Raw genomic sequence first — 27,385 nt, forward strand, 5'->3', positions numbered from 1 at the left:
TCTAGAGCACTCACTAAATAAGTCTCCTTGGAGGCATACAGCCCTGGCGAGGGACCCGGTATATTGCTGTTTAATAGTGAAACACTTTAAAGTTTGCAAACACTCTCATATACATTGTTTTCCTCATTTGACATTCCCAAGAACCTTGTGAGGAAAGAAGGAGAGAGGTTTTGTTACCCTTCAACAAATGAAAAAACTGAGGTTCAGAGAATTGAAGTGACTTTGGAAGGTCCCACAGTAAAGCAGCTCCAGCATCTGGATGTTGTTGTGTCATTTCCAATATTCTTTCCATTTCCACTTATTCTGCGTTTGGCATAAACCGTGGCCACTACTGCATGACTCCTGCTGTAGCCTGGTGGGAAGTTAAATTGCCTCCCTGAAAAGTAAATGAACTATGGCAATGACCTTCTGAGCTTGCAATCCACTTCATTTTTTAGAGGCCTGAGGAGCCTTTCCATTTGAACAGCTGCGCAGAGGGACTGCCACAGCCCATGTTTTGGCTTCTTGAAGGATGGTTGTCACCTGTGTCCTGGTCGTCCCCCTCTTCAGCAGTCAAACGCAGCTGCAGATGCTGCACTCGCCCAGTGGCGCTCTGGGTCATTGCAGCACAGTGGTGTGGTCCTCGCAGAATTTTGTCAAGAGCAACAATCTCAAATGTGCAGCGTCACCCAAGCATTAATCACACCAAGAGAATCTTGCTGCCAACGCCAAAGCACTTAAGAGAGAAGGAAAATATTCTGTGAGAGTTCCCACTCATCTCACAAGAGTATCCAGGATGCCTGTCAACAAGAAAATGTTTCTTCTTTCTCTTTTGTTTCCTTGCAGAGTAGAAATTCCCTTTGTGTTTCAGATGACACAGTCTGGCCTCATCCACGGCCTGGCGTTCTGGTTTGACGTGGCCTTTGTCGGATCTCTGTAGGTATCACCCCCCTTCTTCACCTACTCTCTCCCATGCTGTCCTCTACCATTTGTAATCAGACCTTTAACATTTTTAAAAATTCATTTCGATTGCAATAATACTGGTTTTTATGCATTCCAAGAAGATAAGCATTGATGTTAGTGTTACTTTCAGATTTTAGGGTGCACTGAAAATAAGACGGTTTTCCATAGTGTCATTTCAACTCTGGCTAAAAGAAAGGAGTGAGAGAGGGTCTGTGCTTTATCTCCCCTCCTGCTTTTTTCCAGAAGAGATGTGGAGGGGCAACCATCCCACCTGACTGCAGAATCTCTTGTTCTGGGGTAATACCTCGTGTCATTCTTTCTCCCAGTCACAGCCTTTGCTTTCACAGTGTAGAATCCCTTTTTAATGACCAGGCAGGCTGGTGGTGCTGATGCTAATTGCAACATTAGGTAACTCCTCCACCCTGCACTCCTTTCTCCCTACGGCAAAGGGTTGGAAGTTGCAGGGCTTTAAAAGAGGATTAAAAACCACCTACAAGTTGACTGTTAGGGCTTGGGGCTCCTTGTAAAGGTTTCGCCACTCCCACACCCCACCTCTCTGCTCTCCTGACTTCCCGGCCCTCTTCCTAGGCCTGCTCCAGTGCTCCCGCTAGCAAAGAGACTTGCTTTGAGTCACATGACCAGGCAAAAGGAAACCCTTCACAGTACACCCTCCTCCACCCCTTATAACACCATCCGGGCTCGTCTTTGCACCTGCCGAAAAAGAAGGGCCCGTGGATCTGTGATAAAGTTTGGGGTTCATGGGAGAAGGGGGTCCCTGGAAGCCTTGCCTTGGCTGGCAGAGAGAAAGAAAAGGATGTACAAGTCATTCCTACACCACATAAGCATGTCCATTCAAAGATTCCATACATTTTTCCCTAAGACTTTCCCCCAGTAATATCCCAGGTAAACGAATCTGTTCCTGCGGAGGTAATGGCGATAAGCTTTAAGTGGCCTGCTTTCAGTGGGAAATTTCTTTGAAAAGTGTTATCTTTAACAGCTATAGAAAATTTGCATTCTACTTTGTAATGTAGCTAAGTATATTTTGATATAAAAGTGGTTTATATTACTTAGTAACTTATATAAAATTTGCCCCCCAAATCTTCAAGTCAAAATATATACTGAAAATTTACCCCGCACTTAACATGCACATACTCCCTAGAAGCCAACATCACCGCCAGCTCCACGGCAAGTGGCCTCAGTGCTCAGAGCACAGCAAGACGTTCTCACTTCTTCATCTGAAATGAAGAACCTCAATTTAAACACTACCTCGTGTGTGTGTGTGTGCGCACACACACACAGGATATCTAAGCTGGAAGGGAGGTAGAGGTCATGCACTCCAGTAGTTTCCCTTTTTTTAGATTTTTACTGATTTTTAGAGAGAGACAGACAGACAAACAGACATTGATGTGAAAGAGAAGCATCAGTTGGCTGCCTCCTGAATGCCCCCTGACAGGGGATGGAACCAGCAACCTTTTGATGCACAGGATAATGCCCAACTAACGAGCCATACTGGCTAGGGCTCCAGTAGTTTTTCTTGCTTCCAGGATCTTCATCAGGACCCCTGAACAAGTTGGCATGAGTCATTAAGAGCCCAGACTCCAAACTTCTTAAACAAATCAGCTCCCAATTTAACTCTGTTACTTTTTGGGTTTCTCATGAACTTTGATTCAGAAATATAGTCAATGGATGGGAAGCCTGGCTCTCCAGTTGCCCTCTGTGTGACATTAGGCAAGTCCTTTAACCTCTCCGGGCTTACTCCATAGGGTTGTTGGGTAGATTTAATGGGCTAATATACACAAAGCTCCTGGGACAGTACACAGCACATAATAACTGCTCAATAAAGTGAGCTATCATTATCTTAAAAGGGTTCCATGAGTCAAAAACAATGAAAATTACCTATCAACCTAAGTCCCCAATCCAATCCTATATAATAAAAGCATAGTATGCAAATTGTCCCCTCGACCAGAGTTCTTCTGTGAGTTCAACCAGGGGACAGGCCGGCCGGGGGGCGGGGGGGAGGGGAAGGGAGGGAGGCCCCGGCCTGCGGTGGCAGTGGCAACGGCGGCAGCGGTGGCGGCAGGTGTCCAGGGGAAGGGAGGGAGTACCCGGCCAGCAGCCGGCAGCCGCTAGGGACCCTACCAGTGCACGAATTTCATGCACTGGGCCTCTAGTCCATTAATATAGGCCTGGAAAATAATTGGCTTTCAACTCTTTTCTTGCCCTACAGGGTAACAGTTTGGCTGTCCACAGCCCCAACCGAGCCTCTGACCCACTGGTACCAGGTGCGGTGCCTTCTTCAGACTCCTCTCTTTGCCAAGGAAGGGGAAACCCTCTCAGGGAGAGTGCTGTTCGTAGCCAATAAACGGTAAGCAGGAAAGTACAGCCGTGATCCCACCGCTGCTTGTAGGCATGATGGGTGGGAGCAGGAAAAAACTGGCAGGACCCTGAGACTCCAGCACTGAGAAATAGCAACTTTCCAAAGGCCTGGCTGAATGTCACAGGTACCCTCTGCCACAAAACTGGCAGGGCATATGTCAACTCTGCACTGCGTGTGGCGAGGAAGAGGAGCTTCGGGTAACTCAAGGGCCGTGTTCTCCACCTGACCGTGGAGGAAAGAAGGAAATCCACCAGCTCATAGGAACTCTTGCCAAAGGCTTGAATTACCAAGTGCTTTAAATCCCACGTCAGCTCCCTGGCCTCACTTAACACCTGTCCAGCCACTCAGCCCAAATTTAGAGCAATAAAATTCATCGGCATTGCAGGGGTGGTATATGGTGTGTCAGACAGGGCTGGCTGCTTCCTGCTGGTAATGGGTTTCACAAGGTCTCTGCAGTAATTCCTTTGATTTATCTCATTTTTAATATACTCTCTTTTCTTTTTGCCTTGTTGGAGCTTCTCCTGGGTGCATTAGAGGAGAGAGGAGTGGCAGACTGGGTCAAGGACTCTCAGGATATTAAGGGTACTCAAAGGTCATCTCATTCAACTGTCTTCCCTCCCTACCAACCCCGCTTCCTTGGGCCTGTGCTTGAGCAGTCCATGGGCAGAGAGCTCACCACCTCCCAAATCAACCCTTTCATTTTTAAAAGTCTTTATCTATTTATTAAAATACATTGTTGTTGATTTCAGAGAGGAAGGGAGAGGGGGAGAGAAATAGAAACATAAAGGGTGAGAGAAAACCATTGATCAGCTGCCTCCTGCATGCCCCACACTGGGGATCAAGCCTGCAATCCTGGCATGTGCCTGGACTGGGAATCGGACTGTGACCTCCTCGTTCATAGGTTGATGCTCAACCACTGAGCCACACTGATGGGGCTCTTTATTTCTTTAATTACAAAAACCTAACATGCTCATATGTGAATTCAAAACTACAAAAGTGTCTCTGGCCCCCCTATGCTCCCACCATTTGCCTCACTCTCCAGATGTGACCCGTTGTCAATGTCCTTGCAGGTGGTTTTCTGTGCGTGTGCCAGCAAGTAACATCCTTGTGGGTTGGTTGTTGTTGTTTTTAAGGAGATTTCACTAGCAGTCTGAAACTTAAGATTTCCCTTAGTACTAAGTCCCGAATTTGTACAGATGGATTTGCTTTGTTCTTTTCATAGATGCATAATAGTCTGGGGCATGGATATACCATAATGTTATTCTTCATTCCATGATTGATATTTAGCTGTATTTCTTTCTTTGCTATTGCGAAAAGGTTTGCACTAAATATACTTGAACATATAGCTTGCCCATGAAGATTTCTAAATGAGATGCCTAGGAATGGAAATACTGGATTAACAAGTACATACATGTCACAGTCTGGTAAATACTACCAGTTGCCGCTCTCACCAGCAGTGGCTAAGCCTGCTCATTTCTCCACATGTTTCCCTAGACTGAATGTTGCCTTTCTCTATGGTTTCTGCTAATCTAATAGCCCCCAAAATAATTTTTTAAGTTGCATCTTGTTGTTTTGGTTTGCATTTATTGATAAGGTTAGGTAACTTTTCATACAGTCTTAGGCTATAAATGTCTTAAACTTAAGATAGCTCTAATTATTACAAAATTATTCTTACTGTTGATCCTATAATTGATCTTAGTTATGTCTCTGAATTTTTAGAAAATGGTCTATTCCAACCTTCCAATGGCAGTTGTTCAAATATTTGGAGAGCTTTATGAAATATCCTTTCCATCTCTATCTTCAAGCTAACATCCTCGACTCCTTCCTTCTATAAGAGTGACTGAAATAGTCTGAAATTCTAAATCCACTCCTCTGGAAATATCCAGGTTATCATTGTCTGCTTTAAAATATTTCACTAAAACTAAATACAGGACAGCATATGTGTTCTGATAAGTGCTGGGTACAGAGTGACAGCAAACACTGCCATTTTGAGTACTGTACTTATAATAATGTAATTAAAGTTTAAATTAAGTTTAGGGTCCATTTTACTTGAGAGTTTAGTCAATTAAAACAAAAATTATTTTTATATGATCTAATTTTAAGTTATATTACTATACAGCTGATTTTTGTCAGCTTTGGTTCAATTTCTTATATATGTATTTTTTATATGTTTCTTTATTGATTTAAGAGAGGAAGGGAGAGGGAGAGAGAGATAGAAACATCAACAATGACAGAGAATCATTGATTGGCTGCCTCCTGCACGGCCCCTGCAACCCGGCATGTGTCCTTGGCTGGAATTGAACCCAGGACCCTTCAGTCTGCAGGCCGGCGCTCTGTCCACTGAGCCAGACTGGCTAGGGCTCAATTTCTTATATTTGTTCTACTCGTGCATTTATCATGCTATATTTAGTTCCTTACTAGAGCCAATGGATTATTTTACTTACTTTTAAAATTCTTTTGTGTGATTTGCAAATTTAATAGGCAAATTTTTATTCAAAAATTATTAAGCAGAAAGAGGCCAAGGATGTATTCTTTCTTCAAAATTTGAATAGCCTAGTCTGCACCCTTTGAATTTGGTTATGGAAGTAGCTCAAAATCCACCCACCTGAACTCAGGTCCAGCCCACATCCTCCATCCAGTCCAGAAAGATGATCTGACTTTTGTTGAATGTGATCTCAGGATAAGCTTAATCTCTAGTTTCACCCTCATGGCCCAGTCCAATAACCCAAAAAGGGAAATAAAGCGAATTGGATGAAGTTCTTATTAGTTTTTAGTGAAACTTATTTTTCCTGTTTTTATACCTCAATGGTAACATACTATATCTGTTTTATACATCTTCATTTTCTCAATAGTACGTCTCGAAGATATTTCCATATCAGCAGTTCCTTCTCTTTGTTGAGCTTTTGTATTTCCGATCTTCTTTCATAAAGGTTATTATTGCTTCCTACACAGAGTGAGGGCTTAAATGTGGTTTTAAAAATTCATAAGAAAATATTTGCTCACATATTTTATTTGTGCCAAGACATCATTTACCTGATGCGTGTTTTACATCTGTTAGTGAATTTCACTGCTCTTTTTCTACTTGTTTTCTAATAGTATCTTTGTATTAATGTTATGGTTTTCATCATCCAATTAAAAGGATACTTCTAAACAGCAATTTACAAGAAAGAAGTTCCTGTGGTAGAGAAAGATGTGATTGTCTTCATGCTATCTGTCTTTCTCACTCACACTCTCTCGTTCTGTGCTGCCACAGAGTCATTCTGCTTCCTGCAAATATGGCTCCTCTGAGTCTTTAGATCATTCCACATGTTTAGTTCTAAGAGCATTTCTGCCAAAGTCTTCTTACCCCAATTCCTGCGTAAGATATTACAAATAAGGAATAAAGCTTTTTCTTTTTGATTCTCAAGTTTTATTCAAGAACCCATACAAAATGTGTCAAATAAGTGAGTTTTAATCATCATCTTCCTCTTCTTCATCCTAGTTAATCTGGAAGTAACGCAATCCGTAAAGCCTCTTTGCTGTTAGCAACAATGTACAACCAGTCATGGAGATTATTCTTCTGCAAATATTTTTTGGTGAGATATTTCAAATACCTTTTGGAAACAGGCACTTCAGAAGTTACCGTGATCTTGCTCTTGCTTCTTTCAGTAGTTATGACCTCTCCACCTTTATTCCCAGCTTTTTCATTCACTTTGATTCTCCCCTGAAGAAACTGCTCAAAATAGCAGCATCCATGATTCCATCTTTTACAGGATGGGTGCAGTCAAGGGTAAACTTCAGAACATGCTTCCTTTTTTGACCCCCTTTGCCACAAGCTTTTGCATTTCAGAAAATGCTCTTTGCTGTCAGGGAGTTTGTTATTGCAAGCATTTTCTGAGATGTGCTGTCCCTGAGCTCTTCTGCCCTTCTTTACATTTCTGTATTTTTTATTTCGTGTGGCTTACAACCAATTGCAAGTGCTTTTACAGGCCTTGCACATACGTTGGAGACAGCAGATTATATCTTTCTCCTGATTTTACAGAAAATGAAGTCTGCAGTCTATAGTATCTTTCTCTTCTCCTTGCTTTTGGGTAGCTTCCAGGAGGAAAAGTGGGAAATGCTGATTTGTGCCATGTTCATCATGGAAGTTACCACTTTCTTCCAAAATCCTTATAAACCATCTGTTTAATGACCAGTTATTAAAAAAAGAAAAGTGCTCAGTAGCAGCAGCCAACATCTGCCTTGAGTTTTGGACTTTGCCTTTCCTGCTTTGTGCAAACCAGTATTAACAATCTTTTGCTTTCAAATATTTATGTTTTTAAGGTACCTTAGGGTATAATTAGGTAAGTAATTTCAAGTCATCTTATTCTTTCATTACTTGTTCTGACATATCTTGGGTTGCATTATCAGTCATATTTTTCTACCCTTTTCTCCTTTGTTTCCCTAATAGGTAGGAAGGAAGCAAACCATTTACCTCGCACACTTGCCTCATGATTCCCAGGGCTCCCACAGTTCTCCATCCCTTACTGTTGCACCGCCGTTGCTTGCTGTTATTTGCCTTTATGTGAGCTTCCCAAAAAAAGGGCTTGAGTCTTACTCTGTAGTGTATCCCTCTTCACTTATTACATTCCAGAGACTCTGCAATATTGTGGAGTGAACATCTGAATGAAGGACTGAGAAGCAGATGATCCCTTTCTTATTAAGAACTTAGTCTGGTGCAATTGAAAGGAGACCCTAAAATGTCCTGGGCATACTCTACTTTGCAGGAGGAAGAAAGGGAAGGAGGGTGGGAGGAAGTTCTTTATCTCACTAGACCAGTTGCCTTGTGTAGTGAATGAGGCCAGGTTTGGGGGTCTCATGTGTCCTGGTTCTGTCTAGTTTCTTTAGTACTAGCACCCCAGTTTCCTGACCTCATCATCTGTAATGTAGAATTTATAATAATTAGCTCACTAGGCTTTTGCAAATACTGAAGGAGAGAAAATAGTAATTAACACATAGTAGGTCCACAGTATGTCTTAGTTGTATCCACTTCCTCTTCCCTTATTCTCTCTCTTACTCTCATTGTATCTCATCAGATTTTTTGTTTTATTTTTTTTTTTTTTTTGCCTTTTTTTTTTTTTTCAAATTTTTATTAAGGTATTATATGTGTACATATCTTACCATTGCCCCCCACCCCCACCCCACTCCCATACATGCCCTCACCCCCCAATGTTTTGCATCCGTTGGTTACTCTTATATACATGCATATAAGTCCTTCAGTTGATCTCTTATTTCCCCCACCTCTCCCTAACCTTACCACTGTAATTTGACAGTCTGTTTGATGCTTTACTGCCTCTGTAACTATCTTTTTGTTCATCAGTTTATAATGTTTTTCATTATCCCCAAATGAGTGGGATCATGTGGTATTTTTCTTTCATTGACTGGCTTATTTCACTTAGCATAATGTTCTCTAATTCCATCCAAGTGCCTACAAATGGTAGTAATTCCTTCTTTTTTACGGCAGCGTAGTATTCCATTGTGTAGATGTACCATAGTTTTCTGATCCAGTCATCTGCTGATGGGCACCTAGGCTGTTTCCAAATCTTAGCTATTGTAAATTGTGCTGCTATGAACATAGGGGTGCATATATCCTTTCTGATTGGTGTTTCTGGTTTCTTAGGATATATTCCTAGGAGTGGGATTACTGGGTCAAATGGGAGTTCCATTTTCAGTTTTTTGAGGAAACTCCATACTGTTCTCCACAGTGGCTGCACCAGTCTGCATTCCCACCAGCAGTGCACGAGGGTTCCTTTTTCTCCGCATCCTCGCCAACACTTGTCGTTTGTTGATTTGTTGATGATAGCCATTCTGACAGGTGTGAGATGGTATCGCATTGTTGTTTTGATTTGCATCTCTCGGATAATTAGTGACTTTGAGCATGTTTTCATGTGTCTCTTGGCCTTCCTTCTGTCTTCTTTCGAAAAGCTTCTATTTAGGTCCGTTGCCCATTTTTTTATTGGATCATTTATCTTCCTTTTATTAAGTTGTATAAGCTGCCTGTAGATGTTGGAAATTAAACCTTTATCAGTGATACCATTTGCAAATATGTTCTCCCATACAGTGGGGTTTCTTGTTGTTTTGTTGATGGTTTCTTTTGCTGTGCAAAAGCTTTTTATTTTGATGTAGTCCCATTTGTTTATTTTCTGTTTGGCTTCCATTGCCCTAGGGGCAGTATCACTGAAAAAGTTCTTTTGGCAAATGTCTGAGATTTTGCTGCCTGTGGATTCCTCTAGTATTTTTATGGTTTCCCGTCTTATATTTAAGTCCTGTACCCATTTTGAGTTTATTTTTGTGTATGGTGTAAGTTGGTGATCTAGTTTCATTTTTTTGCATGTATCTGTCCAATTTTCCCAACACCATTTATTAAAGAGACTGTCTTGACTCCATTGTATGCTCATGCCTCCTTTGTCAAATATTAAGTGCGCATATTGGTTTGGGTCGATATCTGGATTCTCTATTCTGTTCCATTGATCTATATGTCTGTTCTTGTGCCAGTACCAGGCTGTTTTGATGACAATGGCTTTGTAATACAGCTTGAAATCTGGTATTGAGATCCCTCCTACTTTATTCTTCTTTCTCAGGATTGCTGTGGCTATTCGGGGTCTTTTTTTATTCCAGATGAATTTTTGGAGAGTTCTTTCTAGGTCTGTGAAATACGCCGTTGGTATTTTAATGGGGAGTGCATTGAATCTATAGATTGCTTTGGGTAGTATGGACATTTTAATGATGTTGATTCTACCAATCCATGAACATGGTATGTTCTTCCATCTGTTTACATCTTCCTCTATCTCTTTTTTCAGTGTCCTGTAGTTTTCCGCATATAGGTCTTTTACCTCCTTGGTTAGGTTTATTCCTAAGTATCTTAATTTTTTTGGTGCGATGGAAAATGGGATTGCTTTTTTAGTCTCTCTTTCTGTAAGTTCATTGTTGGTGTATAGAAATGCCATAGATTTCTTGGTGTTAATTTTGTATCCTGCTACATTGCCGAATTCATTTATTAAGTCTGTTAGTTTTTTGATGGAGTCTTTCGGGTTTTTTATGTACAATATCATGTCATCTGCAAATAAGGACAGCTTTACTTCTTCTTTTCCAATTTGGATGCCTTTTATTTCTTCTTCTTGTCTAATTGCAGTGGCTAATACTTCCAGTACTATGTCAAACAGGAGTGGTGAGAGTGGGCATCCCTGTCTTGTTCCTGTTCTTAGGGGAAATGGTTTTAGTTTTTGCCCATTGAGTATGATGTTAGCTGTGGGTTTATCATATATAGCTTTTATGATGTTGAGGTATGATCCTTCTATTCCCACCTTGTTGAGAGTTTTTATCAAGAAAGGGTGTTGGATTTTGTCAAATGCTTTTTCTGCATCAATTGATATGACTATGTGATTTTTATCTCTCAATTTGTTTATGTGATGTATCACATTTATTGATTTGCGGATATTGAACCATCCTTGCATTCCTGGGATAAACCCTACTTGGTCATGGTGTATGATCTTTCTGATGTACTGCTGGATCCTATTTGCTAGAATTTTGTTGAGGATTTTGGCATCTACATTCATGAGGGATATTGGCCTGTAATTCTCTTTCATTGTGTTGTCTTTATCTGGTTTTGGTATTAGGGTGATGCTGGCTTCATAGAAGGAGCTTGGAAGTGTTCCTTCCTCTTGAATTTTTTGGAATAGTCTGAGGAGGATAGGTTTTAGTTCTTCCTTGAATGTTTGGTAGAACTCTCCTGTGAAGCCTTCTGGCCCCGGGCTTTTGTTTGCCGGAAGCTCTTTGATGACTGCTTCAATTTCTTCCATAGTTACTGGCATGTTGAGCTGTTTAGATTCTTCCTGATTGAGTTTTGGAAGGTTATATTTTTCTAGGAATATGTCCATTTCCTCCAGGTTGTCCAGTTTGTTGGAATAGAGTTGTTCGTAGTATTTTTTAACAATCCTTTGTATTTCGGCGGGATCTGTTGTTATTTCACCTCTTTCATTTCTGATCTTGTTTATTTGGGTCCTCTCCCTTTGCTTCTTGGTGAGCCTGGCTAGAGGTTCATCAATCTTGTTTATCCTTTCAAAGAACCAGCTCTTGGTTTTGTTGATCTTTTGTATTGTTTCTTTGGTCTCTATGTCGTTTATCTGTGCTCTGATCTTTATTATTTCCTTCCTTCTGCTTACACTGGGCTTTTCTTGTTGCTCTTTTTCTAACTCTTTGAGTTGTTGGGTTAGGTAATTTATTACCCCTGTTTCTTGTTTTTTGCAGTAGGCTTGTAGAGCTATGAACTTCCCTCTCAAGACTGCTTTCGCTGTGTCCCATAGATTTTGGATTGTAGTGTTTTCATTGTCATTTGTTGTCATGATGTTTTTTATTTCTTCTTTGATCTCTCTGGTAACCCAGTCATGGTTTAATAGCATGCTGTTTAGTCTCCATGTGTTTGATTTCTTTGGGTTGTTTTTATTGTAGTTGATTTCCAGTTTTATGCCACTGTGGTCTGAGAAGATGCTTGATATGATTTCTATCTTCTTGAATTTGAAGAGACTTTGCCTATGTCCCAACATATGGTCTATCTTTGAAAATGACCCATGTGCGCTTGAGAAGAATGTATATTCTGTGGCTTTGGGGTGAAATGTTCTGAAGATGTCAATTAATTCCATCTGGTCTAGTGAGTCATTTAGGATTGATGTTTCTTTGCTGATGTTTTGTTTAGAGGATTTGTCCAATGGTGATAGTGGGGTATTAAAGTCTCCTACTATGATTGTATTGCTGTCAATGTCTCCCTTGATATCCTCCAGGAGTTTTTTTATGTATTTGGGTGCTCCTGTATTGGGTGCATATATGTTTACCAGAGTTATTTCTTCATGTTGGATTGCTCCCTTTAGTATTATGAAATGGCCTTCCTTATCTCTTGTTATGTCCTTCAGTTTGAGATCTAATTTGTCAGAAATAAGTATTGCTACCCCAGCTTTTTTTTCAGTTCCATTTGCCTGGAAAACCTTTTTCCATCCCTTCACCCTCAGTCTGTGTGCGTCTTTTTTTCTGAGGTGGGTTTCTTGTAGACAGCAGATATATGGGTCGTGTTTTCTTATCCAATCCGTTACCCTATGTCTTTTGATTGGGGCATTTAATCCATTTACATTTAAAGTTATTATTGATAGGTACTTATTTGTCGCCATTCCTATTCTTTACCCCTGTGTTACTTCTTCGCTTCCTGTTTCTTTCTTTCTTTCTTTCTTTTTTTTTTTTTTTTTTTTTTTTTTTTTTTTTTTTTTTTTTTTTTTTTTTTTTACAGTAGACCCTTTAGCATTTCTTGCATTGCTGGTTTGGTGGTAATAAATTCCCTTAGTCCTTTTTTGTCTGTGAAGCTCCTGATTTCACCTTCAATTTTGATTGACAGCCTTGCTGGGTACAGTATTCTTGGATTCAGCCCCTTCCTTTGCATGACTTTGTATATTTCATTCCATTCCCTTCTGGCCTGATGAGTTTCTGTTGAGAAATCAGTTGCTAGTCTGATGGGGGTTCCTTTGTATGTAACTTTCTGTCTCTCTCTTGCTGCTTTTAAGATTCTTACTTTGTCGTTGGTGTTTGCCAATTTAATTATAATGTGCCTTGGCGTCGGTCTTTTGGGGTTCATTTTGCTTGGGACTCTGTGAGCTTCTTGGATTTGTGTGGGTTTTTTCTTCCCTATATCTGGGAAATTTTCTGTCATTATTTCTTCAAAGAGGTTTTCTATTCCTTGCTCAGCTTCCTTTCCTTCTGGAACCCCTATTATGCGGATGTTGTTTTGTTTCATGTTGTCCCAAAGTTCCCTTAGACTCTCCTCCTGCCTTTTAATTTTTTTTTCTAGAAGTTGCTTTTCTTGGGTATTTTTTTCCATCTTGTCTTCTAGCTCACTGATGCGGTCCTCTGCTTCTTCTAGTCTACTCTTGATGCTTTCTATTGAGTTCTTTACAGCAGCGATGTCATTTTTCATTTCTTCTTGGTTCTTCTTCATTTCCTCTTGGTTCTTGCTCATATTGTCGAATTTGTCTTCCATTCTTTTCAGCCACCTTATGACCATTTCTCTGAATTCTTTTTCTGGAAGGTTGCTTGCCTCCATTTCGTTTACTTCCTTTTCTGGTGATGCCTGCTTTTCTTTCATATGCGGGCTGCTTCTTTGTCTCCCCATGGTCTCTCTTCTCTGGGTGTCTGGTTATGTAGTTCTCTCTCTCCTGGGTTGATTTAAAGGCACAAAATACAGCACTACCAGGCACAACTCACAAGGCACTGAACAGGAATGTATTCACGATATTAATAACCTCCAATAAAGGTGACCACCAGAGAAAGGCAAATTAGGTGATAGGAGAGAAAGAAGAAGAGGAAAAAAGAAAGAAAGAAAGAAAAAAAGAAAAAAGGAGTGTGAAAATGAAATTGGGAAAAGGGAAAGTAAAGAGAAAAAAAAAAAGTAAGAGACAAGAAATTGACTAAGAGAGAAAGGGGAACAGACTATATATATTGGGGATAAAACTCCAATAGAACAATCACTAATCCCAGCAAATGCCAGCAACAAGTGCCTGGGGATTAGTACAAACTACAACACCAACTAATATGGAGTGAGGCAAGGTTAAGCTGAAGCACAAAACAAACAAAAGAATAAACAAAAGAAGAATAAGCAAAACAATCTCACAAAAAAAGCATAAAAATTGGATATAATCTACATTCAAGCAAACAACAACAAAAGGACAGAGATAAGGACAAGTTTATGGATAACTCAGACAGCGAAGGGAGAGGTGTATGTGGACTTGGAGCAGGGGATTGGAGATTAGATATGTAAGTAGGGTGAAATTTTAACAAGGGGTAAACAGAAAGAATAGGGAAAATCTAAAGCAGTAAAAGGGTAAGACAAACAGGACACTGAAAAGGGGGAGGTTAGGAAGAGAGTGATGGCCTAAAGGTAGAGTTGAGATAGAGTAAAACGATGCTAAAGGAAAGATAAAAAATAGAATGTAGAACCCTAATCCCAAAATAAAATGAAGAGAAAATAAAATGACACTTTAAAAAAATAAAAAAAAAAGATAAAATAGCAGTAGTAATAATACGGATTGAAAATAAAAATGTAATCATTAAAAAGGCAAAATCAAGTGATGAAAAAAGAAAAAAAAAAGTTTCTTGATTAAAAGATGCAAAAAATGAAAATTAAAAAAAAATAAAAAAATAAAAAAAATAAAAGGTAAAAATAAAATGTGGAGTAGTGAAGGTCATTCACTTCCTCTGTTTTTCTGTTTGGCACACCTGTTTCTCAGTCCAGACAGTATTGCAGTTCCCTGCGATCCACTGCTCTTCGGTGTTGTAAGCCAGTCCTGATTTTAAGCAGGCGGTGTGTCTTAATTTCTCGTATTCCTTTATTTTTGATTACACAAGAGTCAATTTGTGATTCAGCCCCTGGGTGGCAGTGTTTCTGGATTGACTTCCGGGTCTATCTATGGCCTCTCTAGGCAGTGTTAGAGCCTTCTTTCCCTGTGGCACTGGGGCCTGTGGGAGTGGTCTGCCTCAGAGCTGACTCTCTGATGGTCACTCCCCGCTCCGATCCCCAGGTTCCAGAAAAACAACCTTCCCCTGCAGTCTCCCAGGGTGTCCCCAACTGGGTGATCCTATGTATTGGGCTTAGTAATCAGAAGCAGGGATTTGAAGAGGAAAAAGCCTAAGTGTGCGAACTCCGGGACTGCGAGTAAGCACAGGCACCCAGGGAGCGCACGGGCTGCGCGTAAGTCTGGACTGCCTGAAATTCTTAGGGTGTCCCTGCACTTCAGATCAAAATGGGTTGCTTTTTAGAGTGCCCTTCTCTTAGCAGCTCTGAGGACCCCTTTCCACAGTCACAGATCACGCCAGCCCCTACAGCCACGGATTTTTCTAGGCACAGACTTCCCTGGTCCTCCAGCTCCCGCAAAACGCGCGTTCCTCTCTCCCGCCGGGACCAGAGACCTCACCTTATCCCAGGCGAAATCTGACCTTTCCGTGGTGGAGTGTAGAGCTTCTCTGAACCCGTGTGGTTGCGCCAGTTGGGGAGCGTTGTTCTGGGGCTCGCAGCTGTTCCTGGGGTGCCGCAGTTGTGGATTCTCAGGCTTCAGATAAGCTCCACTTTCCGGATCAAGATGGCGCAGACTCCGCGTCCAAGCCCGCAGCTCAGATTTTTTGTTTTATAATGATTGTTTTTCTCAGTATTTCTATAGACCTCAGCACTTTCTGAATGTCTGTGTTTTCACACTATTTTCCCAGTAAGGTGCTATGTCTTTGTTCTGCCTTGGATAGGATCTCCCCTCATATATTGTCAAATAATCTTTTAAACTCTGACCTCCTGGGAGAACTCCCTCTGCAACCACACAGGTGTGACAATGACTGACCTTTTCTCCCCCTCCTCCCCATTTGTGATTGTATTGTTAGCATTTTATTTTTGACAGCCTGCCATCATTCTTGAGCTGTCACTCATTTTATTGCTCTGGACAATAAAGTAGAACTTACGTTTTTTTATGAACTTTATGAAATTTATATCCCTAAAGTTTACAGATATGGTCTCCAACGTTTTTTAATAATGTGGACCTATGAGTAAAAACACTTCATGTATGTGCTTCCCAAGTATACTAGTATTTCTCTTTTAATTATGTATATGTTCTACGATAATAATAATAGAAAGCACCAACCTAAGCTCTCTATATAGGTGGATATATATGCTAATATACAGATGCATAAACATGTCTCTATATACACACATATAGAAGAAACTCATATAATGTATATAAGATATACAAAACCAGAAATAAAAAGAATGAACTGAAAATTAAATATAGATTGATTGTTGGGTCTAACTCAGCCACCTATCCTGTGCCAGAATGTTTTGAAACATACTTTATGGGTTTGAGATCCCTGTGATGGACTCTGTACCCAGGTTTGCCAGGGTATTTGGTTTGCAGATAGTTTGGCAAACTTTGTGATTTACAGAATTAAAAGAAATGCTGATCAAACTATTAAAGCTTTTGAAAGCTTCAAGTGCCACTCTGAATGGTCTACCTTGGACTGCACCTAAGATAGCTATATATTTGGACAGCTGCATCCGAAGGAATTATTGTGCACAGTAAGGCATTCTGAAGTAGTAGTGTGTGCTGGTGTAGTGTTAAGTGACATTTCTTTGTTCTATAATGTTACTGAGAATCTCCCAGCACATGATTAGTATTATACTTAGTAATGTTAAACCACATTATTTAAGGTACAAACAGAATCTTACTTTTGCAGAACCTGAGAAGCTGTGTGAACATGACCGATGCTTAACTCCTAGCTGGTGATTAGAATCCTGCATCCACCCAGTAAATTCACTAATGTTCAACATGTATTTGGTAAACAACTGCCTTAGTTTCCTAGGGCTGGTGGGACAAATTACTACAAACCAGTTGGCTTAAAACAACAGAAATTTATTTTCTTGCACTTCTGGAGCCTGGAAGTCTGCAATCAAAATGTCAGCACGGCCATGCTGCCTCTGGAGGCTCCGGGCAAGAAGGTTTTCTGTGATTTTCAGCTTCTGGTAGTGCCCAGCAACCCTTGCTGTTCCCTGTAGCTGCATCATTCAGTCTCTGCCTGTCTTTACTTGGCCTTCCTTCCTGTGTGTATCTTTATGTGTTCTCTCCTCCTCTTCTTTTTTTTAAGATTTTTATTGTTTCTTTGAGAGAGAGGAAGGAGAGGGAGAGAGAACAAAACATTGATGTGAGAGCAAACCATCAAACGGCTGTCTCCCACTCGTCCCCCACCAGGGATCCAGCCCATAACTCGGGTATGTGCCCTGACTGGGAATCAAACTGGCAAACCTTTGGTGCACCAGACAAATGCAAACCAACTGAGCCACACTGGCCTGGGCTTTCTTCTTATGGGGACACCAGTCATTGTATTTGGGGCACATCCTAATCCAGTATGACCTCATTTAAACTTCGTTACAGGTGCAAATATCCTATTTCCAAATTAGACCCTATTCACAGACAATAGGGGTTAGGACATGAGCCTATATTTTGGCAGGACACAATTCAATTCACAATAACAACTAACTGGAAAAATTAAAAATAACTGTCCAATATTTTCTTCCACACCCCAGTGTGTTGTTCTATATCCTCTTGGGGGCACACTCAAGCCCCTTTGAAGAACGCTGATCTAGAGTCCATGCCTGCCGCTGACGTGCTCATTCTTTCCTTTATCAGTAACTCCACAGGTGACTTGGGCCATTTCCCCCCGACACTTCCCACAACGTCTGTTTCTCCATCCCATTCTTCTTTGATGGTCAGCCCTATGCTGTCTCACTCTTGCACCTTCTGTTTTCTCTAAGATGAAATTATCATTAATTACCACATTTTCCAGAAAAGACATCTTCCACTTATGTTCCCAAGTTTTTAATTCTTGTTGAATATTACAAAAGAAATATTGGTATATAGAGTGATGATTTTTGTATTCAAACCTTGAACTAAGTTATATCCCCACTTATGTCACTTGCTCTGTCTCCATAAGATTTACATATACTATATGTATTTTTAATCCTCACCTGAGGATATATTTTTACTGCTTTTAGAGAGAGAGGAAGGGAGGGAGGGAGGAGATAGAGAGAGGTCAATGTGAGAGAGAAACATCGATTAGTTGCCTCCCATACACTCCCCCACCACCAATCAAACCCAAAACCTATGTATCATGTGTTCTGATCCAGAATTTGAACCCACATCTTTTTGGTGTATGGGACAAGCTCCATCCAACCGAGCCACCTGGCCAGAGCTGTCTTTGTAAGATTTAAAATGGCAAAGAACTAGGATATTTTATTTGTTTGTTTTTAATACACATTGCCAAATAATAGATTCAAAAGAATTGATAATTATTTAAGGCCCTATTTAAGGATAGTTTTATTTATTTTTTTTTAATATATTTTATTGATTTTTTACAGAGAGGAAGGGAGAGGGATAGAGAGTTAGAAACATCGATGAGAGAGAAACATCAATCAGCTGCCTCCTGCACACCCCCTACTGGGGACGTGCCCGCAACCAAGGTACATGCCCTTGACCGGAATCGAACCCGGGACCTTTCAGTCCGCAGGCTGATGCTCTATCCACTGAGCCAAACCGGTTTCGGCTTAAGGATAGTTTTAGAAGATTATCTGTTACTGGTTATTTAATTATTGCACATTAATTTTGGGGTTTGCACTTGGCCTCCTGGGTAGGAGTTATGCACTAGCATAACACTATCCTGGGATAGAAAAGTGCATTATTTTCCTAAAATTTTAGGTGAGGTCACATTTCCCTTGGTTAGTTAATCACTATCAAATCAGTGAACCTAACCATCCCCCTGCTCACACCCTAACCACCACCACCATCTCCCCCCGCCAACACACAAACACTCATCAAAGGGCTTTGAGGACAAATCTCAGCTTTCACTGACCAAACTGAGCCATGGCATGCCATGAGGTGACCTGAAGCTTTCTTTTTTTCTGTTAGGGAAGGTGGGACTTAGATTGTGGGTAAGGAAGAAGAGTGGGCTGTGAAAAGTGACTGTAAAGGACAATGTGACTGAAAAGGACTGTAAAGGATCATACCTGGTATTCTGAAAAGAGCCTTGCTAAAAGACCCTATAGCAAAACTTTACTGACTGTTTTTCCCAACCACAGCAGGAACCATTCAGTTCTTAGTTGTGACGAATCTGACTCCCATGTGCATCCATAAGCATACACATTTGCACATACCTCAGAGTTCTTTATTAATTACTTCAAATATTGTTAAGGAGGTATCTTTCATTTGGCAAAATGTATAGGTGTGTCCCTCCCTGACTTCTTTCTTTGTTTATTTTTAGATTTTTTACTGATTTTTTTTTAAGAGAAAGAGGAAAGGGGGGGGATAGAGAGAGAGAGAGAAGCATCGATTGGCTGCCTCCTGCATGCCACCTACCGGGCATCGAGGGGCATGTGCCATGACCAGAATCTAACCAGCAAGTGCACAAGATGATGCCCAACCTACTGGACCACACCACCCAGGGCCCTCCCTGAGTTCTTTACCAGGCTGATCTCTCAGCCTTTCTGTGATTCCAGCAAGGGTTGCGCCTCTTTTAAGGAGCTCATTGTCCCAATGTCCGGTTCACCTCAAATCTGCCATCAAGTATCACAGTAGGGAACTACTAACTGTAGGCTTCCTGGCTTAAACATCTTAAAACAAAGAAGTGCTGAATCAACTAGATAAATCAAAACAGGAGCAAAGGACATAATTGATTTTTACAAAAATGTATGGCTATGTTTTCCTCTTATTTTGTTTGGCACCAATAAAATCTAAAAGTTGAGATACTGGTCGGTCACACAGGATCTGACATTATATTTAAGCCTACTCACGTCACTATTGGCAATGACAAGGTGGGAGTGGGGGTGGAAGAATTTATATCACTAATTTCTGGACTTGAAAAAGGAAACCTCGTAATTAAGGAAATTTGAATTAAATAATGAATAATATTTTAACCCCAAACATTTAAATATTAAGAATTGGAAAAGGTGTAATGAAATTAACACTGTCATACTTTGTCAGTGAGGAAGTAATTGAAGACATTCTAACAGTAGGTATTGGGAACCTTAAATACATCTACGTGCTTTAGCCTGGTGAGTTTATTCCAAGAAAATAGTCATAGATAGGACACAGAGATGTATTGCAAGAATGTCCTGTGCAGCAGAATTTCTGTCATAAAACTAGATTTGTGTTACTATGAGTAATACCTTATTATAAAATATAAATATTTAGCAATGGGGAATTATTAAATAAATCATGCTATATGCACATTATGCTATTGAGAAACATATTTTCAAGAATTATAGAATAACCACTTGCTAATGTTAAGTAAAATAAGAGGTATGAAGGTCTTTTTAAGCATCATTTTGGTAAAAATTTACATCTATAAATACATACAAGAAAAAACAGAAGGGAAATACTCTGTAATGTTAACTAAATTTTCATCTAGTGGCATTATGGGTTATTTTATTTCTGTTTTTTTCTTATTTTCTCATTTTTTCTATAGTGAATACTTAACACTTATAATCAGAAGAAATACATATATTCTTGGGAATGACTAATAAAAATCCTATAAACAGGTCCCTTCAAGGTTAATCATCAAGAATATGTCATATTATTTGTTTTTATCAGCCACTTCCTCTTACTATAATTGTATGAGCCTTCATCTGAGCCCTCTTAAAACCAATCACATTTGTTAGCTGTTTTACGTGAGGTTGCTATTTTAATTTAGACAATCCTTTCATGATTAAGGTTGTATTGATACAATGGTGACCCGTAAAGTGTATCTGTTACTTAAAGCCATTTCTGTCATTGATGTTGCTAAAGCTTTTTGTTTTTGTCAAAAACATCATTTTGACCATTCAGAATACCATTACCTTTGTAATTTTTAGATCAAGAAATTATAACTGTTAAAGTCTTCTAACAAATAAAGACTTTAATTGCATTCACTAACATTAATGGCATCTAAATAAATACATAAATACACTTGGATGTGTATAAGATTAATATGTACACTTAAAACCCTCATGAAGTAGGTATGTGTAGAAGATGCTCTAGATGTATGTGAGTAACTGACCAGCCTTGGGAGATGATATGTGTATATTTGCTTGGTTTTGCCATACAGACAGAGCTATGACATTCAGATCGTGGCACTGGTAAACCAAACGGGCTTCAGATCTGGGAACATCCTCGATTTAAAGAACCCTTTCTTCAGGTAAGAAATGTTTTCATCCCTTTCACACTTATGCATACAAAGTCTCAATTGACCACATGACCAGGTAGAGAGGGTCAGAATACTTCCATCTTTCCTCAGAGGAGAACAAGCCTCTACTCTTCCTCTCCGAGGAGACATTGTTCCTGATATTGCGTTGAATATGTTTTGTGGTATGAAACCAAATTCAGTATTTAACAATCTGGCCCTAAAACAGAGAGCTCCACAAAGTGAATTCTTGTTCAGCTGTGCTGGAACGAGCTGTGTGACCTCAGGCAAGGTCACTCTTCTTCTGGCATTTGCTTTTCTGATCTGCAGGGTTTAAGGATGACCTCCTATGACCTTCATTCACTGAGTATTCCAATTACATGTTACACATGAGTCCATTTAAAGTATATTTTTGAGACTTTTTCTGAGGTCATGTAAGCCAGGACATACTTCTCTAAAAGGTGTGCAGAGTTTGTCTGACACAAAGAACTTGCCACAATGAGACAGATACAACACAGGTTTCTGGGAAAACTTCCAATCTTTACAACAGTTCAGTATGAGGTCATTAAAAATCCACACATGAAATCAGCCACACAAATAAAAGCACTGGACATGGTTACTCTTCTTCCTTATTAAAAGGAGACTTGTCTCGCATATTATAATGTCTCCCTAAGGCTTTTATTCAAAGCATTATGTCTCTATAGCACTCAAAAGCTTGAAGAGAAGAGGGAACTCAGGAAACCAAACAAGAATTCTTTGGCAGAGATGGGAAAATGAGATTTTGACCTTGAGGCAGGGGAGGGGAAAAAACAGGCAAAGCTAAAGTTTTGTGTGGGGTGTGCCAGGTGTTACACTTGGTATGATTTTTGAAATCCACTGCCAATTAAGTATGTGAATCTCATCTTTAATTCTGAGGCCTGGGAGGAGTCCTCGCTCCCATCCCTCATTTACATGCTCCTGCCATGTAAAGGGAAGGACACGGGTTTTGGCCTGAGAGAGCAGACTAGTACTATTTAACTTGCCTAGGCCTCAGTTTTCTCATCTATAAAATGGGATAAACAATGCAAACCTCACTGGGAGACGGCAAGAATTCCCATACCATGTCCCAGTAATTAGTGCTCAATAAATGTGAGTTTCCTCCTTTCTTCCTCCCTTTCCTTCCTTCCCTCTGCTCTCCAACTCTCTCAATAAGGTAAATGGGTAATGATTTGTAGTTCATTCCAAAGAGAATCATTTCAATTTTGGAAAAGAAAACAGATGTCTGGAGGGTTTTAGAAAACTCACCTTTTGAATGCAGGAACCATATAAACCCGACTCCCACTTCTACTTCATCTTACAAGAACAAGGTTTTTACCACAAACCCACCTAGAGAAGGCTTTGTGCTCGGCTTTGGCCAGCACCTGCTTTGGGTGAAGGCACTAACGCTGTGGCCGCAAGGGCAAAGTGCGAGCTTGTTAAGATGCCCGTATGGCCATGCCCTGCCAGAACGGATGGACTGTTGAGTGAAGGGCAGGTGCCTTTCTTTCCCCCCTTTTCTCTCTCTCAGCAGCAAGTCTGACTGACATATTTAATTAAGCAGATGAAAATGCTTAAAAATGTGACTCCCCTGTAAAAGATAAACAGAGTAATAGCAACCTGATTTCACAACTTAATATAAAGCTACCGTAATCAAGGAAGTGCAGTATGGACTGGTGAAAGGATGACATGTAGACAGATGGAGTGGAACAGAGGTCACAAATAGACCAAACATCTATATTGTTTGATTCTCAACAAAGTTGAAAAGGCAGTTCAATAGAGTCTTTCAAAATTGGTGCTGGAATGATTGGATATCCGTATGCAATGAAAAGTGAGCTTTCATCCATATTTCACACCATCTATAAAAATTAACTCAAAGAAGATGAGAGATTAAAATGTAAAACCTAAAAAGATATATAATACTTTTAGGAAGAAAACATAAAAGAAAACCTTTGTGACCTTGGGTTAAACGAACATTTCTTAAATATGACACCAGAAACACAATTCATGAATAGAAAAAAATGATACATTATACTTTATCAAAATTAAAACTTGTGATCTTTGAAAGGCATAAGAGGATAAAAAATAAGTCACAAATTGGGTGAAAATATTTGGAAATTACATACTTGGCAGAAAAGCTAGTATCCAGAATATAAAAAGAATTAGTGATGTAATACTCTCAAAAAAGCCCAATAATACAAAAACAGTTTTTCAGAAGGCAAACGATTTGACCAGACACTTTATCAAAAAGACATAATAGCAAATTATATGAGAAGGTGCTCAACATCATGAGTCATTAGGGAAGTGAAAGTTAAAACCATAATGGCATACCACAGCACACCTAGCGGAATGGCTAAAGTAAATCTTGATGATTTTTGACAAGTGCTGGTGAAGGTGGAGAGCTGGCAGGATTCACATTCATTGCCAGTAGAAATGCAATATGTTACAGCCATGGTGGAAAGCATTTTGACAGTTTCTTATATAGTTAAATGTTCACTTACTATATGACCCAGCAATCCCACTCCTAGGTATTTATGCAAAGGAAATGAAAACTATATTTAAATATTTATTGTAGCTTTATTTGTTTGGGACAACTAGAATGTATCTCAGCTGGAGAATGAATAAACAAAATGTGCTCCATCCAGAAAATGGAATAATTTTCAATATAAAAAAGGAATGATACCCTGTAATAATAAAAATGAGTCTCAAATATATTATGCTGAGTAAAAGAAGCCGAACTCAAAAGGCTGCAGATTATATGATTCCATTCATTTGACATTCTGGAAAATGCAACACTGTTGGTACAGAAAACAGATCAAAGCTAGGGTTGGGAGAAGCATTACTATAAAGAGGAACAGGGCATTTTTCACAATGATGGCATTTTTCTATATCTTAATCGCAGTGGTGGCAGTATATGGTCATACTCATTTGTCAACACTCAGAGAACTATCCACCAAAAAGGGTAAATTTTACTAAAAGGTTAACATCAGTATGGGAGGGCAGGCTAAATAGCCATCTCAGATGGTGATTAAAGAACAATTGAATTTATTTAAGGAAGAGGACATGGGAGATGGGGATATCCAGAGGGAAGGTCCACACAGCACTGAGCTGAAGGGTATTGGGTCCATGATGGACTTGAGACAGTGAAACAAGGCAGGGCACAGAAGAAGCAACTGGAAAGCCCAGGCTGGGCTGCTTTGGCTCACTGAGGACTCAGAGAAAAGGGGGCCTTGGAGACAGGTTCAGGGGTTAGTCCGGGACGAGCTGCTGCTGCCCATTGCTCCCCTGGTTGCAAGTCTCGTGGGGAACCTTAGAGGTTGGGGGATATGTGCCTGTGGGGGAATGGCACAGTTGTGCTTCGTGGAGGGGGAGTGCACAGTGGGTCCTTGTCCGGAGCCTATTTGTCTCTCTCTGGCATGTGGAAGTCTTAGGAGAGACCTCAGGAGAGAATTTTAATAGAATATTCATCAATGTTCAGGTGTGCTCATTCAGGGTCATCGGCTCCACTGATTGGTTGGTGCCAGGGCAGGGGGTCACTAGTCAATGTAGCTGGTCCTGAGACAGCCATGCATCACTTGTCTGGTTTTGCTGCTTCTCTGGGCCTGGAGCTGAAATACAACTGAGGCCTAGATGTTATCGTTAAGAAGGAAAAGGTCAGGGGTCTAAACTGCCCGACCAGTGATATGAAAGATCAGGGGTCCAAACCACATGACCGGTGGCATGCTAGGGGAGGATAGGTTACTCCGAGGGCAAGGTTCTTGTTTTCCCAGTTTTGCCCCGTTCTAGGCATCTGGGGGTTTCTGCCCTGGTGAGTTTCTGTACCTGGCCTATCATCCTTGCTCTGCTCATGTTTAACATTTACTAGATGTAAAAAACTTTTTCAATTACATAAAAATGTACCCAAAAAAGAACTACATAAAGGGATAGCAGAAACAAACGGAATGACATGCTCGACAGCGGCAAGGCCAGAGATGGGAGGTGGAATTATTTACATTGAGTGGTCTGGAGGCCTCTCCAAAGAGGAGTTAACTAGTAGAGACTCAAATGTCAGAAAGGAGCCTTCATGGGCAGATGTGCAAGCAGAGCCTTCGGGAAGAGGACAGTGAGGGCAAAGTCAGCCTATCGAATAGCAAGAAGAGAGAGAAGTTGATGCTTATTAGCCTTTGCTATAAACCTATAAAAAGAAAAAGTTCTTTCAGTGAACAAAAATCCAGATCAACCTCTCAGATCTGAATTTAGGCTATGCATAATCAAACTTACTAAATATAGTGGGTAAATATAGATCTAAGGCTGCCCATAAAAATCTCTGGGGAAGAGCACAGGAGTAGGAAGAGGGGAGGGGGAAGGAAAAGGAGGGAAGGAGCAGACATGAACACATGGCTCCTCTCTGGCTTTGGATCTTGCTAGAACTTCATTACTTTTGGTGTCATGGAATCACCTTCTCTGTTTTAGGTTTGCTTAGAAGATCAATAAGTAAAATGAAGGCCTGAGAAGTCCCTCAACATTCAAGTTCATGTCTCCTGTTTCAAACATGCATTCTGAATTTTACAAGTATATTAGCTTTATTTATTTAAAGTTCTTTTTTTTTTCTAACTCTAAACTGTGCATCCTAATTTTGTTGACAAGTCTATTTCTTGTGGCTTCTTAGACTGGCTCTTTATCGCTTTTTGCATGTAGTTGAAAAACAATTTTTTTTTAAATTTTTGGTTTCTGTTTAATTTTACTTTAGTAAAGCCATAAGCATTGCTTCAAGTTCTGACGTATTTAAAAAAGACAGTTAACAAAACCCTACCTCATGTTTATATGTATGCATATGTACAACATGACATAGACCATGTTAGAAGGGATCTTCTATTTGCAATTTTAATCTATTTTTGCAAATATCTGCAACAAATCAATAGCTAGTTCCTAGTTCAGCAGTGTGTTAAAGATTTTTTGCCTATTCATGTAGTGGAATGTTCTTCATTGGCAATATTTGATGATTCTGTACATAGTTAAGAAAATGCAGATGGAACCTTTGTCAGTTCTCTTAGGTCTACAATAAAGAGTACAGTGTGACATACCAGTGGGAACTCTCCTTTACTTTAAGACATTTGTTATATGTCACACGTCAACTGGTGATGAAAGATAATCTTTCCAAAGAGCAAGTTTTCCCCTGGCCCCCAGAAAACCCTTATAAAAATGGATGTCACATCAGCAGGATAATCTAATGAAGCCCAACAGGCAACCTGCTCACTCTGTCAGGGGAAGTGGAACAAACAGCAGCCACATATTCTCATCAGTCAATCAGTCACCCACAGCATTCAGCTTTCCACTCTGGTGCCTTCCCTCATTCTGGCCACTCAGTTTGAAACAGTCTTCCCCAGCTATCCATTCCAACAGTCTGACTCACATCACAGCAAGGCTTCATTCTAATACACCCTCACCAGCATGCCCTGCTGACCACCATCCACACTCACACATCTCACCTTGGATGGATCTCCTCTCCCTCCCCTTATCTAATCCTTTCTTGTAACATTTTATCACTTCATACCCTAAACAACACATATATTTCTCTTCTTTGAACTAAATTTTTTGTGGGTTGGATCTGAGTCCAATTCATTTTTTAAATATCCCACAGTGCCTAAGAGCGTGCCTAAGGCATCAAAGGTGTTCAATCAATGTATGTTGATTAAATAAATAAATGTATCCTGAAGTTCAGAGTAATTGGAATTATGGAATCAGGTCTGATAATGTTCTAATTGCCTTTCAAGCATGGTAGGCAGAAACTATGTAAACCCTGGATTACAGAAACACAATTTGGCTATTGCCACTGTCTCCACTCACACCCAGTGCAGACATTCATAATCAATCCCTGCAGTCTTTCCTGCCGAGCTGTGACTTGGCCTCACAGTCCTCCTCAGCCTGATGCCCTAAGAGGCCATTATCAGTCTATAGAAGTAGTCATAAGAGATGAAACCTATGACTTTTTTTTTTTAATATATTTTATTTTATTTTTTTATTTATTTTATTTTTTTTTTAAATATATTTTATTGATTTTTTACAGAGAGGAAGGAAGAGGGATAGATAGTCAGAAACATCGATGAGAGAGAAACATCGATCAGCTGCCTCCTGCACACCTCCCACTGGGGATGTGCCCACAACCAAGTTACATGCCCTTGACCGGAATCGAACCCGGGACCCCTCAGTCCGCAGGCCGATGCTCTATCCATGGAGCCAAACCGGTTTCGGCGAAACCTATGACTTTTAAGGAGTCAAAAAATTAATATTCTTCACAATCTTTGAGCAATTCCAAAGATCTGTGATATTTAT

The 27,385-nt window shown here is 40.1% G+C and overlaps 1 protein-coding gene across 2 annotated transcripts in view; it reads left to right on the forward strand.

The window, feature by feature from the left end:
- Positions 1-26,783, forward strand: part of LOC308247866 (histone-arginine methyltransferase CARM1-like) — a 230,643-nt gene extending 203,860 nt beyond the window's left edge. The window contains exons 10-13 of one of the 2 annotated variants that reach the window (XM_080667620.1): positions 826-915; positions 3,170-3,307; positions 20,984-21,073; positions 25,526-26,783. In XM_080667620.1, the coding sequence (XP_080523746.1) occupies positions 826-915; positions 3,170-3,307; positions 20,984-21,073; positions 25,526-25,535 (328 nt within the window). In that variant the 3' untranslated portion in view covers positions 25,536-26,783. The remainder of the gene's footprint in view (positions 1-825; positions 916-3,169; positions 3,308-20,983; positions 21,074-25,525) is intronic. The other variant, XM_080667621.1, reaches the window with a different exon arrangement.
- Positions 26,784-27,385: the final 602 nt, after the last annotated feature.

The sequence above is a fragment of the Plecotus auritus genome (genome assembly GCF_963455305.1).
Source record: "Plecotus auritus genome assembly, chromosome: 5".
NCBI lineage: Eukaryota > Metazoa > Chordata > Mammalia > Chiroptera > Vespertilionidae > Plecotus > Plecotus auritus.